A 21,530-nucleotide genomic window follows, 5' to 3' on the forward strand; every position below is an offset into this window, starting at 1 on the left:
AATCTATATGATTCTTCATAGCAAATGTCATGAGTCTCCTGCATCAGAGGCCGCAGACCTCGTGCCTGTGGAGGACCCATGTGCCATCAGGGTCTAACCTTTGGGGGCTCTTTATATCGTAATCTCATTTGATCTTTGGAACAAATGGGAGACTGAGCCTAAGGGAGGTTGAGGAGCTCACTTAAAGTCACACGCAGCTAGGAAAAGAGAAGCTGAGATCCCACTCCTTTCATTTCCCCTCCCTGCTCTCCACCTTTCCTGGGGTTATAAGGAGATCCCTGGGATTCCTCTGTCTAATAACCATGTACTCTCTAGGTAACTTTTTCTCTGGACTAGAGATTGCACTTTCAGCTGTAGGTCTGATTAGATAAAAAAATTTAAACAGGCTTGCATATATATATAGATATTTAAGCAGATCTTTTTCTTACAGGGAGGAGACACTGATGTGCAATTTGGCCCCATGAGATTTCATCCAGATCAACTCCAGGTAATGATAAACCATGCTGTAATTTTCTCATGTTGATCTCCTTTAAAGAGGTGGGGAGGAATTAGTCTTTTATTTTTTAAATGAAGTTCAGACTCTTTTTTTTTTTTTTTTAATGTATTTATTTCAGAGAGAGGAAGGGGGGGAGAGAGAGAAACATCAATGATGAGAGTGATTGATCGGCTGCCTCCTGCACGCCCCCTGCTGGGGATCAAGGAGCCTGCACCCCAGGCATGTGCCCTGACCGGGAATTGACCCGCGACCTCCTGTATCCTAGGTTGATGCTCAACCACTGAGCCACGCTGCCCAGGCTCACACAATCTTGAGTCAAAACATTTACATACATAGTATAAAGTATTAAGTGTCCTAGGAGTTTCACTTGAAATTAGTGTTTCCCTTCTAAGGACTTCCCTAGTGAACTTACTGTGCACTAAAGTAAATGTGTGTGCGGCTTAATTGATTTAGTGTCAAGATCAAGAGCCTGATCAACCCTTTGTTAAGTTGTGCCCACAGTTTATTAGCAAAAGAAGTAAGCCTGTGACCCATGTACTTGGATTCCCAGGCTCAGAGCAGACAGACTAGCACTGGTTTCCAGGAGCTGAGAGATAATGTCTGTGAGCTACATGAATGAGGATTTATGTCAGCAGATTATGTTCACATCTGTGTACTCGCATCAAAACACGTGGGAGCCCGGCCAGCCTGGCTCAGCGGCTGAGCATCGACCCGGGATCCAGGAGGTCGCGGTTCGATTCCCGGTCAGGGCACATGCCCGGGGTGCGGGCTCCTCAATCCCCAGCAGGGGGCGAGCAGGAGGCGGCCAATCCATGACTGTCATCATTGATGTTTCTCTCTCTCTCTCCCTGTCCCTTCCTCTCTCTGAAATCAATAAAGATAATTTTTTTTTTTTTTAAAAGAAACAAAACACTGGGGAGTTTTCTGTGGCATGTTAAGAAATGAAATTCCAACATTTTTTTTTTTTTAAGTGTTTATGCTTTTTTGATTCAGGTACTTTTGGTGTTTACCAAAGACGACAACCAGTGTAAAGGGTTCCGTAAGGCGTGCGAAAAGGCAGGGTTCAAGTACACGGTTACCAGGGAGGCGAAGGCTGTGCTTGCCTGTTTCCTGGCTACACTTCACGACATCATCATCATAGACTACAGGTCCCCCCGACAGTTGGATGCGGAGTTGCTATGCAGGTGAGCCTGACATGCGGGCCTCAGTGGTCCCTGGCACTTGTGACAACGCCGCCGCTGCCCAGAAATACATTAAATTAAATTCAGCGTCCATTACGTTGCCTTCCGTGTGCGTAAAATAAGCAAGGCCTTCGATTAGAGCAGCATTATTCCTGGGTCTGATCTTTACTTCTTGCTTGGTTTCGCTTTGCTTTGTTAAAAATCTGGCCAGTGAGAAAGCCTGGCCAGTGTGGCTCAGCGGTTGAGCATCGGCCTAGAATCCAGGAGGCCGCAGTTCGATTCCCAGTCAGGGCACAGGCCCGGGGTGCAGGCTCCTCGATCCCCAGCAGGGGGCGAGCAGGAGGCAGCTGATCCATGACTCTCATCACTGATGTTTCTGTCCCTCTCCCTTCCTCTCTCTGCAAAAAACCCCCACAAAAAGCCCCCCCAAAAACAAAGCTAAGATGATAGATAAGCCAGCAGCTGGGGGAACAGAAAGAGCAAAGCCGCCAAGAAGGAGAATCCCCCCCCCCCAGCTCTCCTTGTTCTACCAAAACTGTTTAAGGGTTTTTAATTTTTAAAGAAATGTTTTAAATTTATCTTAAAATTTGTTTTTTTGTTATTTTTTTTTTTCTTAATAGGTCTATTCGATCATACAAAGCCTCAGAAAACACAGTTATCGTTGGTGTGGTACGCAAGTAAGCTTTCTTTTTCTTCTTTTTTTGACTTTGAAACGTGTGCATTAATGTGCTGCGTGCTCTCAGCAGCGGCCGGGTGGCAGCTTGCAGGCTGCCACCGCGTGGCCCTTCCCGGTTTGCCCCTCTCTTTGTAGTTTTTTTCTTATTTTCTTTGGCTTTGCCAGTGAACTGCGTGGCCAGGCGAGGGCTTCTGCTCTCGTGCTTGGGTTTGTGACCTCGGGCTGCCTTTCGCTTTAGAAATCACATCTTGCCCATCACCAAACTCTAGATTCCTCCTGTTGACCCCTTTACCTGTTTCCCCCTCCCTCCGGGATTTTTTTTTTTTTTTTTAAATAAACAGGCAGTGATATAAAATGGGAAACAATTCAGATGTTTACCTAGATAATGTGGTTACTCCTGTATTCTGGCTGTTAGTGTAACTTGTAATAATTCAAGGATGACTACATACTGCCAAAAAGCCCCATGTGAACTAAAACGGGAAACTGTTTTTCATTTTATACTTGTGATTTGTATATTACTTTAATGCAGCTAAAAGTAGTCGTTCTAGGACGGTTAGGCTTGTTACCGCAAATCAGTGCGTCAAGGGCCGAGGCGCAATCGATATTAATCGTCTCTGACCGTTTGCTGTGTTCTTTTGAAGGCGGGATGGAGACGAGAACTCCATTTTACCTCTCATCGCTGCTGGCTTTACGAGGGTACGCGCCCCTTATTTATCACGCAAGTATAATCCAGCGTGAGAAGGGATCTTATCTCAGCTCGGAGCCTGCGAAGGTTTTGAATTAATCTGAAGGGGGGAAAAAAAAAGTGGTGGTGTTGTGCTGCTGTGCCCCGTCTTCGTTTAACTTTATAACCTGGCAATCGAATAACCTACAGCACCTCGCTTGCTTAATCTCTCAAAACGATGCCTGTGGCCCTGGCCGGTGTGGCTCAGCGGTTAGAGTGGCAGCCTGCGCGCCGAAGGGTCGTGGGTGCGATTCCCAGTCAAGAGCATGTACCTGGGTTGCAGGCTCTCTCTCTCTCCCCCCACTTCCCTCTCTCTGTAAAAATCCTTAGGTAAGGATTAACAGCAACAGAACTATGCCTGTTAAAAATCATCTTTCGTGGCACACTCACTGAAAGTTATACCACAGGGAGTGTTGTTAGAACCTTAAAGTCCGTTCAGGGATCCTGGAAATAAGGCCACCCGGACACAGCTCCCTTCTCTCCACCCCCAGCTCCAGTCTGTTGGCTTCTCCTGAGCCCAAAGGTGGAAGGCCTTGGTCCCCTGGTTGCCTTGGGAATCGTGGTGGAGAGAACCTGTGTAAGGCCGACCCCTGGGGGATTTGTAGCCTAAATTTATAGTCCTGAGGTAGAGGTAGCCAAGAAACCTCAGTGTATGTAGGACCTCAGTTGGTAAATTTCTCCTTTCTAACATCTAGCCTCTGCTAGCGACATGCACACGACCCAAATCCTCTGATTTCAGTTACCAAATTGAGAAGTTTGTTGAAAACAATTATTTTTGTTGACAGACATAATAACTTAAAGGTGCACATTTGTTTATCCACAAAACCCCCTTTCTGCTTGCAGAGGTATGTGGAAAACCCAAGCCTCCTGGCCTGTTACACGGAGCTGCTCCAGCTGGAGTTTGGAGAGGTGCGATCACAGCTGAAACTCAGGTAATTCTGCCTTTGGATAGCCCCCCACACCATCCAGGGAGGTTGCAAACAAGGACCTGGTTGGGGACGGCTGCCTTTTAGGGGTAACCTACCTCCTGGCTGCTCTCCACATACACTATCGGAGTCTGCCTGGGCATGTAAGTAAGTGGTCATGTTAGTCACTGGAGACTCAGATTTAAAGATGGGGCACCAGCCTGGCCAGTGTGGCTCAGAGGTTGAGCGTTGACCTATGAACCAGGAGATCGAGGTTCGATTCTCAGTCAGGGCACATCCCGGGTTGCAGGCTCCTTGATCCCCAGCAGGGGGCGTGCAGGAGGCAGCTGAGCAATGATTCTCATCACTGATGTTTCTCTCTCTCTCCCTCTCCCTTCCTCTCTCTGAAATCAATAAAAACATATTTTTTTAAAAAACAAAATAAAATAAAATCTGTCTGAGTGGAGTAGGGTTGTGGAGCAGGAGGTGATGGGAGAGCTGATTTTTGTCCAATCAAGATCCAGAAAGTTAACCAGGGGGGTTAACAGACAGCCCAGATCTCCCGAGCAGCCAATAGCAAAGCTATCTAACGTTCAAAACTGCAGTCACTGTCCCACCTCCATCCCTCAACCTACCTGGAACCTCCCACTTTTCTTCCTGGACACCGTAGTTCAGTGAACCGAGCATCACCCACCCTGAGGTCCTGGAAGGGAGCCCCCCCATGTGTGTCTCCCTCACAGCTACCTAACTCCCATCACACCCCAAGTCCTGGCCATTTTTCTTTGTAAGTACCTGTGGATTATGCCTACTCACCTTCCTCTTCAGGCCACTGTCTTCTGCTTTTTATTTTTAGTTTTTATTAATACATTGGGGTTTTTTATTGATTTTAGAGAGAGGAAGGGAGAAGAGGAGAGAGAGAAACATCAATGATGAGTCATTGATCGGCTGCCTCCTGCTCGCCCCCTACTGGGGATCGAGGAGCCTGCATCCCGGGCATGTGCCCCCAACCTGGAATCAAACCACGACCTTCTGGATCCTAGGCCAACGCTCAATCGCTGAGCCACTCCGGCCAAGGCGGCCCTCCCTTCTTGTTTGAATTAGCATCACTTACCTTTATAATCAGACAAAACACACAGTTAAGTGAGTGTGTAGTTTTTACGCTAATCTGTGCTCTTTCTCCCTCCCTACCCATAAAGGGCCTGCAACTCAGTATTCACCGCGTTAGAGAAAAGCCAAGATGCCATTGAAATTACAAGTGAGGATCACCTGATTCAGGTTTGTCACCTTGGCGACTTTGTCCGTCCAGGTCTCTGGCTCTGTTCTCGTCTTTAGGATTGAACCCCTTCCATTACGATTTCTTTTTGAAGTTCAAGAGACCAGTTTTCCCACAGAGGATTATCAGGACCAATTCTATAAAAGATGTCATTTAAAATAGGTTCCCTGTAGGTACAAAGGGGTACTAATAATTACTGTTTGTTTAAGGTGAGACTTTTACCAAGGAGGGTTTATTATTGGCGGGGTGAGGGGTTAGGGACACAGCACAAGGGAGAAGGCTCTGACTCTAAGGCGTCTGAGTTCTCACTGTCTTTGAAGGTAGTTTACACTTATAGAGAGTTAGGAGAAACTACTTGAAATTTCAGAAATGACCGAGTGATTGCCCAACAGCTTTCCCGTTATTAGCAAAGTGGGCGTCTGTTGGTGACTGGAGACAGCGGGGCTGGCCCGTGTAGCGACAGCCAAAGAGGGAGTCGTGCCAGGGAAGGTTCCTTTTGTCTGCGGGTAGCTGCACTTCAACTTAGCTCTGAGCACCCCAGGCTTTCTATCTTTTTTAAAAAAATTAATATGTCTTTATTGATCTCAGAGAGAGGAAAGGAGAGGGAGAGCGAGAGAGAGAAACATCAATGATCAGAGAGAGTCATGGATCGGCTGCCTCCTGCTCGCCCCCTGCTGGGGGTTGAGGAGCCCGCAACCCAGGCATGTGCCCTGACCGGGAATCGAACCGTGATCTCCTGGATCCTAGATTGTCCCTCAACCGCTGAGCCTCGCCCGGCCAGGCAACATGTGACTCTTTCTTGGTAAAGAGTTGATGCCGCCGACAGTCAGGAGCTGGTGCCCTGAGAGGCAGCCCAGGGGCCAGTGGTTGAGGGCCCAGGCTTGGTGTCAGACAGGCCTCAGCCCCTGCCCAGCTGAGCGCCTTCGGGCAAGTCACTGTCTGAATCTGCTGTCCCATCCGTACAGATGAGAGAAACATTAACGTGAACAGCAACCTACCTTTGGTAAGGATGTTCCGAGGGCTGAGTTTGCACGTGTGGAGCGCTTACTGGAGAGCTCACCAGGGAAAAACGGCCCTACACAGCATCGATTATTTTGTGCTCACGCTCACATCACCATCATCATTACTATTATTATTGGCACATGCCCAGCTTTTCCAAACAGTTTCTCCTACTCTTCTGGGCCTGTTGGAAATTTAACCACAAAGCCTCACATTTGCAAGCACCTCCCAGCTCGCAGCCTGCTTTCCAACTATTCATTTGCATCACGTGAGAGGGGAGATGTTTCCTCCCCATGAAACAGACGTGCAGTCTGAGGCCTGGAGGGGCAGAGGGGACGTGCGGGGGCAGAACCTGGCTGATTCGGGCCCCAGCCTGCTGCTTTGCGCCCCTGCTCGTGATCCAAGCAGCCCCGGGTCTGTCGGTTCCCCGGGAAGGGACCTGCTAACTTCCTGGAGCCTCGAGAGGACAGTGTAGGGGGCCCAGCCAGGTGACGCCGCGGCAGAGGCTCCTTCGGACCCCAGGGTTCTCCGGGGGTTGTGTTCCTACGGCTTCTGAAGCTCCAGGCTCCTGAGCGTCACAGGGGAGAGGTGGTGGCTTGGGTGGAATGGTTTTCCTAGTCTTCTTCTCAAAACTTCTTTTCATTCACTCGATGTTGCTTTTTTTTTCTTCTTCTTCTCCCCGCAGTATGCCAATCCTGCATTCGAAACAATAATGGGCTACGAGTCAGGTGAATTAATAGGAAAGGAGTTAGAAAAGATGCCTATAAATGAAAAAAAGGCTGATTTGCTCGATACCATAAATTCATGCATCAAGAAGGGCAAGGTAAGTAAGAGGTTAGCACCTTTCTTGCTTTGCCGTAACAGACAAGGAAGGGAGGAGACTTGGCGCCCACCGAGCGTGGCCCGTGCCAGGCAGGCTCAGCGTTACCCTTCCTAGCAGGGCAGAAGCATAGTGGTATTTTCCCTGTCATGCCCATTTTGCAGATGAGAAAACTGAGGCCGAGAAAGCGTGTGTGTGTATATACATAGTATGATTTGCCAGTAATCAGAGTAACTTTAATTGACGCTTAAAGCCATTGTTTTCATCGCTGTCATAAGTGAGTTGATCTTTCTAATAATTGATCTTCTGAGCGGTGGATGTGGGCAGATGGTTCCCGGGTAAAGGCCGGCCCATGAGGTGACACATTCTCAGAACCCGCCTGAGCCCAACAGTTTCTTGGAGCCTCATTTGTTCATACGGCATTTTAAAAAAAAAAAACCTCCCTCCCGTGTGCCACCAGAAACATAGGGCCACGTAGACTGTGGTCGCCTGGCTTGTGTCCGCGGTCCCGGGCGGAGGTGGACTTGGGAGGGAGAGAAGGAAATTCTCAGATTACCCAGGATTGTGTGTGTGTGGGGAGGCGGTTGGGATGGGCTCTGTGATCATTACTTTAGCAATGGCCAGTGAGTCGGAACCTGGAGTGCAAAATGGTCTTGGGTTCCTGTTTCGAGCACAGAGCGTGACGATGCTTACGTTGCATTTGTAGGAGTGGAAAGGCGTTTACTATGCCAAGAACGGAGACAACGTACAGCAAAATGTGAACATAATCCCTGTCATCGGGCAGGGAGGGTAAGTGCAGAAACAAGCGCCCTGATCAGCGTACTGTGCCTGGCTTATTGTAAAATGTGCTTTCAGCAGCTAAGGAAGTGAAGAGCCGCGTGCAGAAATTTGAAAGGACTCGTCATAGGTCAGGTGTCCCCAAAGAATGGCCTTCCAGGGCGGCCTCCTCGTGCCTGCAGCCTGACCCGGTGTGACATTGCTGCATAGACCTGTCAAATTATTATTATTATTTTTTAAGCCTCACCGAGGATATTTTTTCATGGCTTTTCAGAGAGAGTGGAAGGGAGGGAGACAGAGAGAGAGAGAAACATCGACGTGAGAGAGAGACATCGCTGGTTGCCTCCCGCACGCACCCTGACCGGGGCTGGGGATCGAGCTCGCAACCCGGGCACGTACCCTGACCGGGAATCGAACCTCGAACTCCTGGATCCTAGGTCGATGCTCAACTGCTGAGCCACACCAGCTGGGCTTTATTTATTTTTTTTTTTAACTTATCTTTATTTTTCTAAATATTACAGATGTCCCTTCCTCCCCACCATTGATCCCCTCCACCCAGCGTCCACTCCCCCAGACCTTCACCACACTACTGTCCTTCTCAATGGGTTATGCTTATAAACATATACGTTCTTTGATTAATCTCTCCCTGCCCCCTGCCCCTTCACCTTCCCTCTGAGATCGCTCAGTCTGTTCCATGCTTCTATGTCTCTGGATCCACTTTGTTCATGAGTTTATTTTGTTTATTACATTCCACATATGAGTGAGATCATATGGTATTTGTCTTTCTCTGACTGGCTCATTACACTTAGCATAATACTTTCTAGTTGCCTCCATGCTGCCCAAAGGTTAAGAGAACCCTCTTTTTTCACGGCTGCATAGTACTCCACAGCTTTTTATCCATTCACCTACTGGTGGGCATTCGGGCTGTTTCCAGGGCTTAGCTGTTGTGAATTGCGCTGCTGTGGGTATTCCTGGTTGTATGTTGTGCCGACTTGGAAGAATTTTGTTGTTTTTACTGAAGACTCAGCTTTCTTTCTATGGATACCAAAGGATGGTTTGTCGATACTTGTTTACTGGTGGCCGTGGCCACAAGCCATACAAGTGCTTTTCTCAAGGCACTTTGTGTTTGTGGGAGGGAGATGCTCATTTCATGGTGTAAAAAGTACTTAGCTATGTATCCATCAGCATGGAGAGCCGGGAGAGAAATAATGTACTGATTTCTCCTTGCAGAAAAATTAGACACTATGTGTCCATTATCAGAGTGTCCAATGGCAACAATAAGGTAGGTAAGGGAGGGAACCCTCGGGCGCCTGCTGCACCCCAGCAAGATTCCTCCCACCTCGCCTGCAGGCAATCAGAACTCACGGCTTTTAAAATTTATTTTTAGGCTGAGAAAACAACCGAACGTGTTCGGTCTGACACTCACGCAGGTATGGTGCCCCATATTATTATTATTTTTTTAAATATATTTTTTAATTGATTTCAGAGAGAGTAAGGGAGAGAGAGAGATAGAAACATCAATGATGAGTCATTGAGCGGCTGCCTCCTGCTCGCCCCCTACTGGGGATCAAGGAGCCTGCACCCCGGGCCTGTGCCCTGACCGGGAATCGAACCCTGACCTCCTGGTTCATAGGTTGATGCTCAACCGCTGAGCCACACCGGCCGGGCCTTATCTAACTAGTTCTCACTTCATGTCTTGGGACTCTGATTATGATCTGGAACCTGGAAAGCACTTGTCTGTGATTGTGCCATGTGGGATGTTCTGAGAAAGTCACCCCCCCCAAAGACCTCATTTTTGTTGCCTTCTCTGTGTGCTGTGTTGATTTCTTGTTGCAACTTAGTGTTCCAATTCTTAACTTTTGCTTTTTAAAAAAGTTTAGATGGGTCATTTTTCTAATGGTAATTGGTAGCTTTTCACCCCTCCAATGAGTTGATTTAATAATTTGTTTCCACAGATCATCAGTCAGGTAAACATAAAGACAAGAGAAAAAGCTCACTAGACGTCAGGAGTGTTGCCTCTCGAGCAAGTGAAGGTAGGTCCCGGAGACCAGAGGGGACATCACCACGTGGCACTGACCACATGCAGACCTGGCGCCGCCTCCCCTCCTATCCCCAGGTCGCCCCCTGCCCGCCTCCTCCTGGTAGCCTGGGCCCGTTTTCCATGACCTCTGCTCCTGCCAGTGGGCTCCATTCTGAGCCTCCTGATGGAGAGAAGATACAATTTCCTATCTGTCCTATAGTTGATTTCTTACAGTGTAACGGCAGATGTCAGTTTATCTGCTGTGACCGTATGAGGGATGCATTTGGAAATTCTTCACGACATACAGCAGGTCCTCGGATAACACTGCGCAAGGTTGACAGGAAGTAAAAAACAGTTCCTGGCGGGGTCACCTTCTGCGTGGCGTGCGCCAGCCCTCCCTGTCCGCGGGGGCTTTCTCCAGGTCCTGTGTTTCCTCCCACCTCCCAGAGACATGCATGTTAGGCAAATCCGTGCGTCTGAACTGTCCCAGCCGGAGCGGTGCTGGTGCGGATGCAGGTGGCCCTGCGATGGAAGGGCTCTGCCTGTGTCTTAGCTGGCAGGGGAGGCTTCGGCCACCCCTTGACTCGGGGCTGGATGGAATAAGCTGGTTCAACAATAACGACCTCACTTGTTTTTATTAACCTGCCTTAAATACGTGTGTAGCTCACGCTTATTTCAGTGCTTAATACCAGGCGACTGTGAGTGGGTGGCCGGCCTCTGGATTGTTCTGTCATTGTCTGTTAGTCTGTGCTTGCACCATGGCCGTCGGCGATCACAGCAGCCTCGTAGGGAGTCTTGGTATCTGGCGGCCAAAACTTCTTCGGGACCATCCTGGGTGTTACTCTGGGCTCTTTGCATTTCTGCGTCACATTTAGAACCAGCTTGTTAGTTTATGAGCACCCGCCCACACCCACCCAACACAAACACCATCTCCTGACCTTTATCTGGGAGTGTCTTTTTTTCCTTTCAATTTGTCTTTATTGGTTTCAGACAAAGAAAGGGAGAGGGAGAGAGAGAGAGAAACATCAATGATGAGTCAGTCATTGATCAGCTGCCTCCTCTGCGCCCCCTACTGGGGATCAAGGAGCCTGCCACCCGGGCCTGTGTCAGGACCAGATATCGAACCGTGACCTCCTGGATCCTAGGTCAAGGCTCAGCCTCTGAGCCACGCCCGCTGGGCTGTCTGGGAGTGTCTTGAATCTATAGATCGATCTGGGGAAAATTGAAATCTCCGTAAGGCTGAGTCTTTCAGACCAGGAGGTGCTGTTTTCTCTCAGCAATGCTTTGCCTTTTCAGTGTATACGTCTTGAAATCTTTCATAAGATTTATTGCTAAATGTTGATGTTCTTTGGGGCTGTCATACAGTGTGTGTTTATTTCAATTTCCAATTGTTTGTTGCTAGCATACAAGATTACGGTTGGCTTTTGCATATTGACCTTGTACCTTGCACCGAGTAACCTCGATGCACTTACTCAGGGATTGTCAGAGGCTCACAGGTCCTTTGGGACTTTGTACACACATGGTCACGACAATCTTGGTACGTTTTCTCTCCCTAACTTCATTGCATTTACACTACGATTGGGTTTTTGTGAGGACATGTCACTGTCATATTTTTAAAATGAGAACAAGTCCTTTTAAGACACAGTGATAAAATAGTGGTTCTTGTTTTTTGGTTTAATGACACGCTGGGAAAGTTAGCCACCAACCATGTGCTGGTCACCAAAATTAGACTGAGTTTTGTTGGTTGCCAGGATTTAAAACACTTGAGAGCCCCAGAGTCGGTCCATCTCGCAGTGTTTCTCCCTGGGCCTCAGTTTGGTGACGTGAAGTTGCCATTCCCGGCTGTGGAACATCCTGTGACCCGTTTAAGGTCTCTGGTAAAGAGCATCTGGCCTGACTGTGGGGCTTTCAGGGAGACACACAGACCTCTATGTGACGATTTCTTCCTGCCTGTGCCCTGCCCAGGCTACCCCCACCCCCACCCAAGGGAGCCACATCTTGCAGGACCAACAAAAAAACAAACTCTAGAGCCTAGGAGCTGCTGCTCTCCTCGGTTAAGGTATTTACCTGATTAGTCTTGATGAAGCCGAACGGTGGAAAGCAGGCTGCCTGGAAAACTGTAGCAGAAACACATGTGTTTCAGCTCATGGTGACCTGTGTGGATAGCTCCTGCCATACCCGACACAAAGAGCCTGTGTGGCATTGTCCTCCGGAGCGATCCTGCGTCCGGACAGCAGCAGGCTGGAGACTCATAAAGCCTTATTATTAGAGACACAAAAAGAGGCTGTTTGGCCTTGGTGTGCTGGCTCGTCTCCTGTTTTCTCTCTGACATCAATCGGTTCGGTCTGGGGGGCAAGTGCCTCCTCGTGCCTAGAACCGAAGGAAGGAAGCAGAGTTGGCTTGTTAGGATGGGAAGGAAGCTCAGCGACCCTCAAAGCTCTGGACCTGCCCCCTCACTGTGCAGCTGGGCACATGGTGGCCTTGGAGGCGGGGGAGAGGGGGGACGTGGAGCCCTGGCTCAAGACAGGCGCCTGAGGCTGTGCCTGCCCTCATCTCTGCTCCTGTGACCTCCCCACAGTGGCCAGCCAGAGACGACACTCCTCCATGGCCCGGATCCATTCTTTGACTGTCGAGACGCCCATCACCAAGGTGAGGAGTTCATGCCGGTCTTCGTGGAGCCCAGTTAATTGTTTCCGATGAGAGGAAACAGACCCGCAGCAGTAACCACAGGTTTTAAATATGTCTTTATTGATTTCAGAGAGAGGAAGGGAGAGGGAGAGAGAGAGAAACATCAATGATGAGAGAGCCATTGATGGGCTGCCTCCCGCACGCCCCCTGCTGGAGATCGAGCCCGAAACCCAGGCATGTGCCCTGACAGGGTAACAAACCGCGATCTCGTGGCTCACAGGTTGATGCTCAACCGCTGAGCCACACCAGCCAGGCAACAGTGACCGGGTCTTACGTTAGCCTTGAGCACCACTGCCAGCCCGGCTCTCTGGGTTGCTGTCCCATTATTTTTAAGGTTACGAAACTCAAGTCTTTCCCCTCCACGTTGTAGGTAATCAATATCATCAATGCTGCCCAGGAAAACAGCTCCGTGACTGTCACAGAAGCCTTAGACCGCGTGCTGGAAATTCTAAGGTCCACCGAGTTGTACTCACCACAGTTCGGTGCTAAAGATGATGATCCTCACGCCAATGACCTCGTTGGGGGCCTGATATCTGTGAGTATCGACCAGGCTGCTGGCTGGAGCCTGCTGCTCCTGTTTGCCCTCCAGTTATGTGTTCATAGGCTGGCCCATGTGGCACCCTCTGCACCTCAGGCTAGTCCAGAGTGTCACCCACCTGCCACCTCCGCCCAGGGACCTCAGCTCGGAGCAGAGGAGGGAGGCACGTATCCTAGACAGTCTGCTGAGCTGCTGAGCCAGGGCTCTGCTTTTGCTTAGGGCTTCTATGAGGAATTCATTTCAATAAAATTTAATTGCTTTAAAGATTTTGAAAATGGGGGGGGGGTGTGGAAAAAAATATGTGAAATGCCCTGTACTCCATTGAAACAGAAAGAATATATACGTAAAGGGTAGGAAATGAGGGACATCTGTAATCCTTTCACCAATAAAGTAAATTAAAAAAATTAAAAAGTAAAGAACAGTAGCGACCTCTCTTTTTCGTGTTTGTTTGATTTTTATCAGGATGGTTTTCGAAGACAATCTGGGAATGAGTATGTTCTGTCAACAAAAGGTAAGTTTTTCCTCTTTTAACTTTTTGGGTCACTATTAACATTTGAGTCAAGCTTAAGTGATGAAGATTAGTTTTCCAGTTAAATTTTTCAGATGGTTTCTTGCTATGTGACGAAACCTCGGAATCATAGCACTGTCCCCCGAAGCAGCACTGTCCTTTCTCAGAAACAGTTAACACCTGAAAGCCCGTGACACCGTTTTCCGAATTCCGTCTCCCTCCAGCCCTTCAGCAAATTCCAAGCGGTTTAATCCTGCCCATGTCCCTGCAAGATGTCCCGCCGCCGATTGCGCAGGCCATGGAGAACGAGCAGTTCTGGGACTTTGATATTTTTAAACTGGAGGCTGCCACTCAGAAAAGGTGAGTCCACGTGGAGCTCAGCAGACAGAGATCTTGATGCAAAGGGCCTGTGTGGAGAAAGCCACCCCAGGAGTGTGGGTTTTGCACAGAGCTGGTGTCTGGCCCCTGGGGAGGAGGCTCGGGACCGAGGGGCAGGTGACCGTGAGTCACCAGCGAGGGAATCCATGAGAAGCCAGAGGAAGAGTCTGCCTGGTCACGGCCACTGAGGAGACACTCACGGAAGCGTGAGATTGAGCGAGGGGCTCCCGTCTCCAAATAGCAGGTTTTTTTCTCCCATAAAATATGGATATTGACTATTCCTGCAGGTAGGGATGGGTAGAGATAGCAGCAAAGAGCCCACTCAGAGCCTGAAACAGAAAAATTACAAACACACCAACACACATTTGAGAAGAGCTATCCCCAGATCTCGGTTGCTGCATGGGCGACAGGCACGGGGACACCAAAAACTCAGGTCATCCTGGACTGGGTGTGATTAGGAACTGCCAACCCGACGGGTGTGGCTGACTTGGCTCACAGGAGAGGGATGCTACGGGGCTGGTGCTGGCCAGGACGCCCTTAAGGGTGTAGGGCCCTGTCTGCGGTCGGCAGTCACTGGAGAGCTGTGCTCTCTTGGGATCACCATGAGACAACTCATCCCAATCTGGGTGAACTGTCCCCAAGGTGGCCCTGCCTGCCCTTTGCTCATGCTCAGCGCGAGTCAGCCTCCAAGTACATCCCATGTGCTTGACCCTGACGTGGGCCAAGACAGTGGGAAAAAAGACCCCATGGCAGACAAATCTTTAAGCTCCTGGTTGACATACTAGTGACAAGGCTTTCACGCGAGTCAGGCCAAGGCAGGTCAGTTCAGGTCCCCTGAGCCCAATCGTCGCCTCTGGACACGGCCTCGGCAGGGCCAGAGGTCTTTGACCTTCCAAGCCACGAGCTAGGCCATGGACTCGGCCAGTTGGTCACCTTGTAAGAGGGAACCTTCTCGTATCCAACACCCACCTCCAGATTGTCGAGGCCATCAGGTGGCATATGACAGGGTCTGGCTCATGTGCAGTTGTTAGAAACTGTTGCTATCCTTAGGCAGGACATCCAGCCAATGGCATGGGTCCAGCAGGGTCCAAAGGGGGAGAAGTGGGGTTCAAGGCGGCACATGTTTAGCTTGACTACATGCACACTGATTTTTTAAAAATATATTTTCATTGATCTCAGAGAGAGGAAGGGAGAGGGAGAGAGAGAAACATCAATGATGAGAGTCATTGATCGGCTGCCTCCTGCACGCTCCCCGCTGGGGATCGAGCCTGAAACCCTGGCCTGTGCCCTGACCGGGAATCCAACCGCGACCTCCTGGATCCTAGGTCAATGCTCAACTGCTGAGCCACACTGGCCGGGACAAACACGCTGATTTTGAGGAACCCACTAGTGCAGTAGGAGTCTGGACCCTCCCCCAGCCAGTGGGGAGCACCAGGCAAGAGCTCTGAGGCCAGAATTGGAACTGGGCTCCAGCCAGGCTTGGTGCCAGCTCCCGAGAGAAAGGACAACAGAGAGGCAAGCACCAAGCTCCACTTTGCTGCCCTCACCCTCCAAAGTCTGACTCAGGTTTGTCTGTTGGATCTGAACCTGCACGGGGCTCCAAACACTTTGCCCATGACTTTGCTTTAATGCCATGAATTGTTTTTCCTTATAGGCCTTTAACTTTCCTCGGTCTCAAAATCTTTACTCGCTTTGGAATCTGTGAATTCTTAAACTGCTCTGAGACAACGCTGAGGTCGTGGCTGCAAATTATCGAGGCCAATTACCGCTCTTCTAACCCCTACCACAATTCCACACACGCTGCAGACGTGCTCCACGCCACCGCCTATTTCCTGTGCAGAAACAGGATAAAGGTGAGCAGCCCGCGTCCTGCCTCTGCCCCCGCCCAGGTGCCACACAGTGTGACTGCTCAGGAGTGACCCGCGTGCAGCCCGGCCCAGGAAGGCTGCGGCTCTAGGGAGTTGTTGTGTTCATTCGGGACACGACCCCAGCCATTCAACGGGAGTATGAGGGCCAGGGGCTGGTCCCCAGGGAGAAAGCCAACAAGAAGAGGAGGGGGCTGTGCTTCTGGGGCTCTCACTCTTTTTAAAAAAAAAAATGTCTTTATTGATGTCAGAGAGAGGGAGGGAGAGGGAGAGAGAGAGAAAAACATCAATCAGGAGAGTCACTGATCGGCTGCCTCCCGCTCGCCCCCTGCTGGGGATCAAGGAGCCTGAAACCGGAGCATGTGCCCTGACCGGGAATCGAACCGTGACCTCCTGGTTCATAGGTCGATGCTCAACCCCTGAGCCACACCGGCCGGGCCTTTTTGTTTTGTTTTTAAAGAAATATCATTCCCAAGACCTTGATAGAATAAAGCCCAGAGAGAGGATTGTTTCATAAAGTACAGAAATAAATGGCAGGAGAGGGAGGTCTGTGTCAATATGGATCAGCACATGAAGACAACCAAATGTTTGCTGTAATTTATTGCTTCTGAACTACTCTATAGGTAACATACAGATATATATTTTCAGAAATTGAACTTAGAACAATCTTAACAGCATTTAATAACATATAATTCACATCATACAATTCAGCCGTTCACTCCTCTCCATTCCCCGTATTTTGCTAAAGTCCTTAACTTGTGTGAGACTGACAATCTGGTCATGTTTCCTAGAAAACATGCAAAGATCTACCTTTCACAGTGGAGACAGGGAAGCTGGATTTGCTCAACAATATGCTTTTCTCGGAAATCTGAAATATTCTTACCTTAAAGTAATAGGGCGGAAAGAAATTGATACAGAGGCTTCCTTGCTTTCAATGCAGTGCCCCGACTTTTAAGAGATCTCTTGTTCCCCGGCTAGTGTGGCTCAGCGGTTGAGCATTGACCTATATGATCCAGGAGGTCATGGTTCAATTCCCAGTCAGGGCACATGATCCCCAGCAGGGGGCGTGCAGGAGGCAGCTGATGGATGACTCTCTCTCATCACTGATGTTTCTCTGTCTCTCTCCCTCTCCCTTCCTCTCTCTGAAATCAATACTTTTTTTTTTTTTTTTGAATACAATAAAATAAAAGATCTCTTGTTTCCAGCAAACTTTAGATTCTGTTGATGAGGCTGCTGCCCTCATTGCAGCCGCCATCCATGACCTGGACCACCCTGGGAGAACCAACCCCTTCCTGTGCAACTCTGGGAGTGAGCTGGCCATTCTGTACAATGACATCGCCGTGCTGGAGAGTCACCACGCGGCCCTGGCCTTCCAGCTGAGCACGAGAGACGATAAATGTAACATCTTCAAAAACATGGAGAGGTGAGGGATAACTGGGGAAGTACCTGGGTCCCTCTCTCTCTCTCTCTCTCTCTCCTCTCTTTTAACAGCTTTATTGAGATAAATTCACACACTATACTGTTCACCCATTTGAAGGGTACAGTGGTCTTTATTGACAGTAGTGCAACCCTGACCACCATGAATTTTAGGGCATTTCCATCACCCTCCCAACGTATCAAACTCATTAGCGGTCACTGCTCACTACCCAGCTCCTCCAGCCCTAGGCCACCACTGGCCTGCTTTCCGTCTACATGGATTCACCAGTTCTGGGCGTTGGGTAGAAATGGGAGCACAGTCAGTGCGCGGTCTTTTGAGACTGGCTTCTTTCACTTAGCACAGCTCCTCTGTGTCTTGACATTTGGAGACAGGAAGTATAATGCTCGCACCTTGGGCCTTTAGGGATTCAGACAACCTGTCACCTGCCCAGGATACTCCACTCTGCCCTCCTGGGGCAGCAAGCGTCTCCTTGTTGTCTCCATTCACATGTTACTTCCCCGACCTCTCACACTAATTATTCAGTCCCAAGTTTCTTTGTAGCACATCACATTTTTAAATAATCACTTTTTTATCCCTTGTCTGATTTTGGATTCAGTTATTTAAAAAAATTTTTTTTAAAATAACTGTCTTTGTTGATTTCAGACGGAGGAAGGGAGAGGGGGAGAGAGAAACATCAATTGTGAGAGAGAATCATTGATCGCTTGCCTCCTGCACTCCCCCTGCTGGGGATCATTTGCCCTGACCGGGAATCGAACCATGACCTCCTGGTTCATAGGTTGATGCTCAACCACTGAGCCAAGCCGGCCGGGCTTCCACATTCTTCTAAAGTGTGCCTTCCGGTGGCGACACTAGAACTTTAGGCACCGTGGACAGGTATCACAGATAACAGGCAATTAGTTCTCAGGAGTCTCCGAGTGTCTGGTCTGGGTCTGTGACCGGCAGCAGCCTCTTGCTTGTCGTCTGAAACAGGAATGACTACCGGACGCTGCGCCAGATCATCATCGACATGGTCTTGGCCACGGAGATGACGAAGCACTTCGAGCACTTCAACAAGTTTGTCAACAGCATCAATAAGCCCTTGGCAGAACTGGAAGAAAATGAGGTAAGGGGGCCGAGAGCCCGTGTTTGGGGCCCTCATCCCTGTGTGTGGCTGGCTCATCGAATTTAACTTCCGCTCGTTAGATCCTTTCAAGTACAAAAGCTCGGCAGGGAAAAAATTGGAGGGAGGGTCAAGTTTTAGTTAAACGTACTTGAGAAGGGTGGACTGTTCCCCTCTTCTTGGACATTCTGGGGTGGGTTGGCCCTTGGGGTCTCCCACCAGCCACTCCCCACTGTGCACATTCTGTGGTGCCAGCAACCATCCTCTGTTGGCCATGTCACAGGAGGGTGACGTTGCCCCTTGTTTCTGGATTTGAGGCATGGACTCCACACTGCAGAGGCAGATAGACCCAAGTTTCCACCTCACTCTGCCCTACCATTCCCTGCCTGTAGAATGGGCACATTTAACCTCAAGGCATAGGATTGGTGGGTGGGCACGGAGCAGGCGTTTCACACACGGTGTCCATTTTCCTGGATTCACCATGAGGTCAGCACCTGGAGGCTGCTCTTTCATCGACCCTCTTCCTCTGAGGCCCGTATATCTGCCCCACGACCCACCCTGCGGGCACTGAAACGCTTGCTACCAGCTCACAGCCTTCCCCACGACCTTCCCTCCCCAGCTCCTGTCACCACCCTGAGAGTCTGGCGCTCACAGGGACAACGCCTCCTATTAGGCCAGGATCACAGTTCACTTTTTGTTTTTTTTTAAGATTTCAGTGTTGTTTTTTGCTGTTTTTTAAATATGTCTTTATTGATTTCAGAGAGAGAGGAAGGGAGAGGGAGAGAGAAACATCAGTGATGAGAGTCATTGATCGGCTGCCTCCTGCTCGCCCCCTGCTGGGGACCGAGGAGCCTGCAACCCGGGCCTGTGCCCTGACGGGGAACCAAACCCTGACCTCCTGGATCCCAGGTCGGCACTCAGCCGCTGAGCCACGCCAGCCGGGCCACATTTTACTTCTGCAGCTCTGTTGTCTCTCCCTGGCTTTCCAGCTTATCACCCCTCCACACATTGCGCTGAGAACTCGGCTCCCCTCACCCACTCTCCCCGCTTGTCAGCCTGCCTTTGACTTCCCTCCCTTCCCAGGCACTTCAGATGCACACGCCCACCCCAGCCCTTTTTATTGGCTCCTGCCCTGCTACCCTGGATAGGGCTGGTTGTCGCCTGGCCCACGGCTCCTGCTTCCCTAATGCCACAGAGAAGACCCTATACTTCCCAGGCTTGGTTTCCTCCCTGTAGCCGGGCCCTTCCCAGACTTGTCGGAGTCTCCTTGCTGTGCAAACAGTGGGACCACACCAGTAAGACAGGGCGGGGCACCGGGGGCCCTGCTCTGATTGTTTTAAATGTCACTGAATGTTTCAGGAAGCTGAGAAAGACCAAGAAGCCATAAACGCTCTGCTCAGGACTCCAGAGAACCGGACCCTGATCAAACGAATGATGATCAAATGCGCGGACGTGTCCAACCCCTGCCGGGCCCTGGAGCAGTGCATCGAGTGGGCTGCGCGCATCTCGGAAGAGTACTTTTCTCAGGTAAGCGCAGCCTCTTAAGCCCCTTCGTTTGTTTTTTCCTGGGATGGGAGCAATATCCGTGGGGTCGGCAGTAGATTCAGTCCCTCACCACTCACAGCGTCTCGGTCCTGGGAGCGCAGGTTACATGCCACTCGCTCAGCCACTGACCCTCTCAGCTCCCGTCTGAGGAGACGTCCCCCAGCACTACACCATCAGCCCTCCCAGACCAGCTGGCGGTCTTCAGGGTACATTGCTGTAAACTCTCCCTCAGGGACCTAAGATCCTGAACAGGGGACACAGGTCGCCAGGAGCCACCTTAGCAAGTACGAAGGGCCATGGCCACTTCAGACTCAGTATCTGGAGCGGAGCAGATACTGGGTCTTGTAATCCTGGCGTTTTGTGCTCTGCAGACCGATGAAGAAAAGCAGCAGGACTTACCTGTGGTGATGCCAGCTTTTGACAGGAAAACCTGCAGCATCCCCAAGTCCCAGATCTCCTTCATTGACTACTTCATCACAGCCATGTTCGACGCCTGGGACGGTAGGAGCTCCCAGAGGGCATTTCCTAGATAACCGACAGCCGTAGGAAGTAGCAGATACTGTGTTTTGTGGTAATTAAGCAGATGGGCTCCCTCAGTTCTGTTGATCAGAGCCGTCAGCTGGACAGGTCCCAGACGGGCTGCTGGTGTCAGTGCAGGACTTACCTTCAGCAAACCTGGCTCATGCTGCGTGTCCCCTCAAGTGTTCTGCACATGCCTCTGTCCCTTTTCTTCCAAATGCTCTCTCCTTAGAAAGCCAAACCTCTAGACCGAGGCTGTGGAAAGATCTCACATCCCCTCTGTCCCCCCAGCCTTTGTAGACCTACCAGAGTTACTGCAGAACCTGGACAACAATTTTAAATACTGGAAAGGACTCGATGAAATGAAGCTGCGGGGCCTCCGACCACCTCTGGAGCCAGAATAGTACGTGACCCTGTTCCTTGGTGTTACGGGTATTACGCAGAATCAGAAACGCGGGCAGCTGTGCAGAGCCAGCGAGAGCCATGTCTTGTAGCCACACCTTTGTCACCTTGGTCCCCACTGCCTTCATCAGCAAAGTGAGGATAACGGTAGAGAAAGTCAAGGTACTGGAGGTCGTGGTGAAAGGGGTGTAGGTGGTAAAGCTCAAAGTGGGGGGAACGGCCAAGGAGGTGAAGGTGATGGAGTTGGTTCTGGGCAAGACAAAGGTGGTGACAGTGGTGAGTCTCAAGGTGCTGAAAGTTGCCGTGACGGTGACCAAGGGGAATGTTTAGCCAGTGAAGGTCAAGTTGAAAGCAGCAAAGGCAAGGAGGTGGAGGCGAAGGTTGCATTGGTGGAGAAGCTGGGCAAAGGTGGTGGCCAGGGGCAAGGTGGCGAAGGTTGGCAATGGGGAAGGAAAGCTGGGTGAAGGTGGTGGCAGCCATGCAGGTAAAGGTGATGAAGGTCAGGCTGAAGGCGGTCAAGGTGAAAGTGGAAGACTTCCCTTGAAGGTGAAGGTCAGAATGGACGTGAATGTGACGCGAGTCAAGGTGCAGGTGAAGAGGGCGAGGTTCGGAGTGAGGGTGGAGAGGGTGCAGGTGAAGGTGGCGAAGACGAAGGGTGGGAACGGGGAAGGTCAGGGCA

At 50.2% G+C, this 21,530-nt stretch overlaps 1 protein-coding gene across 1 annotated transcript; it reads left to right on the forward strand.

Annotated features, from left to right (window-relative positions):
- Window positions 1-414: 414 nt before the first annotated feature.
- On the forward strand, window positions 415-20,890 carry PDE8A (phosphodiesterase 8A). Its single transcript, XM_016215667.2, has 21 exons — window positions 415-487; window positions 1,490-1,680; window positions 2,298-2,354; window positions 2,995-3,049; window positions 3,921-4,009; window positions 5,179-5,257; window positions 6,940-7,077; window positions 7,781-7,863; window positions 9,082-9,133; window positions 9,239-9,281; window positions 9,807-9,884; window positions 12,450-12,520; window positions 12,930-13,094; window positions 13,560-13,608; window positions 13,830-13,965; window positions 15,638-15,836; window positions 17,054-17,271; window positions 18,256-18,388; window positions 19,745-19,912; window positions 20,302-20,431; window positions 20,741-20,890. Exons 1-21 carry the CDS (start codon window positions 461-463, stop codon window positions 20,851-20,853), a joined length of 2,274 nt encoding a protein of 757 aa, XP_016071153.2. The 5' UTR covers window positions 415-460; the 3' UTR covers window positions 20,854-20,890.
- The last annotated feature ends 640 nt before the right edge of the window (window positions 20,891-21,530 follow it).

Source organism: Miniopterus natalensis, chromosome 22, assembly GCF_054644295.1.
Source record: "Miniopterus natalensis isolate mMinNat1 chromosome 22, mMinNat1.hap1, whole genome shotgun sequence".
NCBI lineage: Eukaryota > Metazoa > Chordata > Mammalia > Chiroptera > Miniopteridae > Miniopterus > Miniopterus natalensis.

What these genes read in the sequence shown, in the direction of transcription:
- PDE8A (XM_016215667.2), top strand. Translation starts at nt 461, where the DNA reads ATGAGATTTCATCCAGATCAACTCCAG. An exon ending in TTCATCCAGATCAACTCCAG is followed by an intron (nt 488 to 1,489) that starts GTAATGATAAAC and finishes TTTTTGATTCAG; the next exon opens with GTACTTTTGGTGTTTACCAA. An exon ending in CCTGTCATCGGGCAGGGAGG is followed by an intron (nt 7,864 to 9,081) that starts GTAAGTGCAGAA and finishes TTCTCCTTGCAG; the next exon opens with AAAAATTAGACACTATGTGT.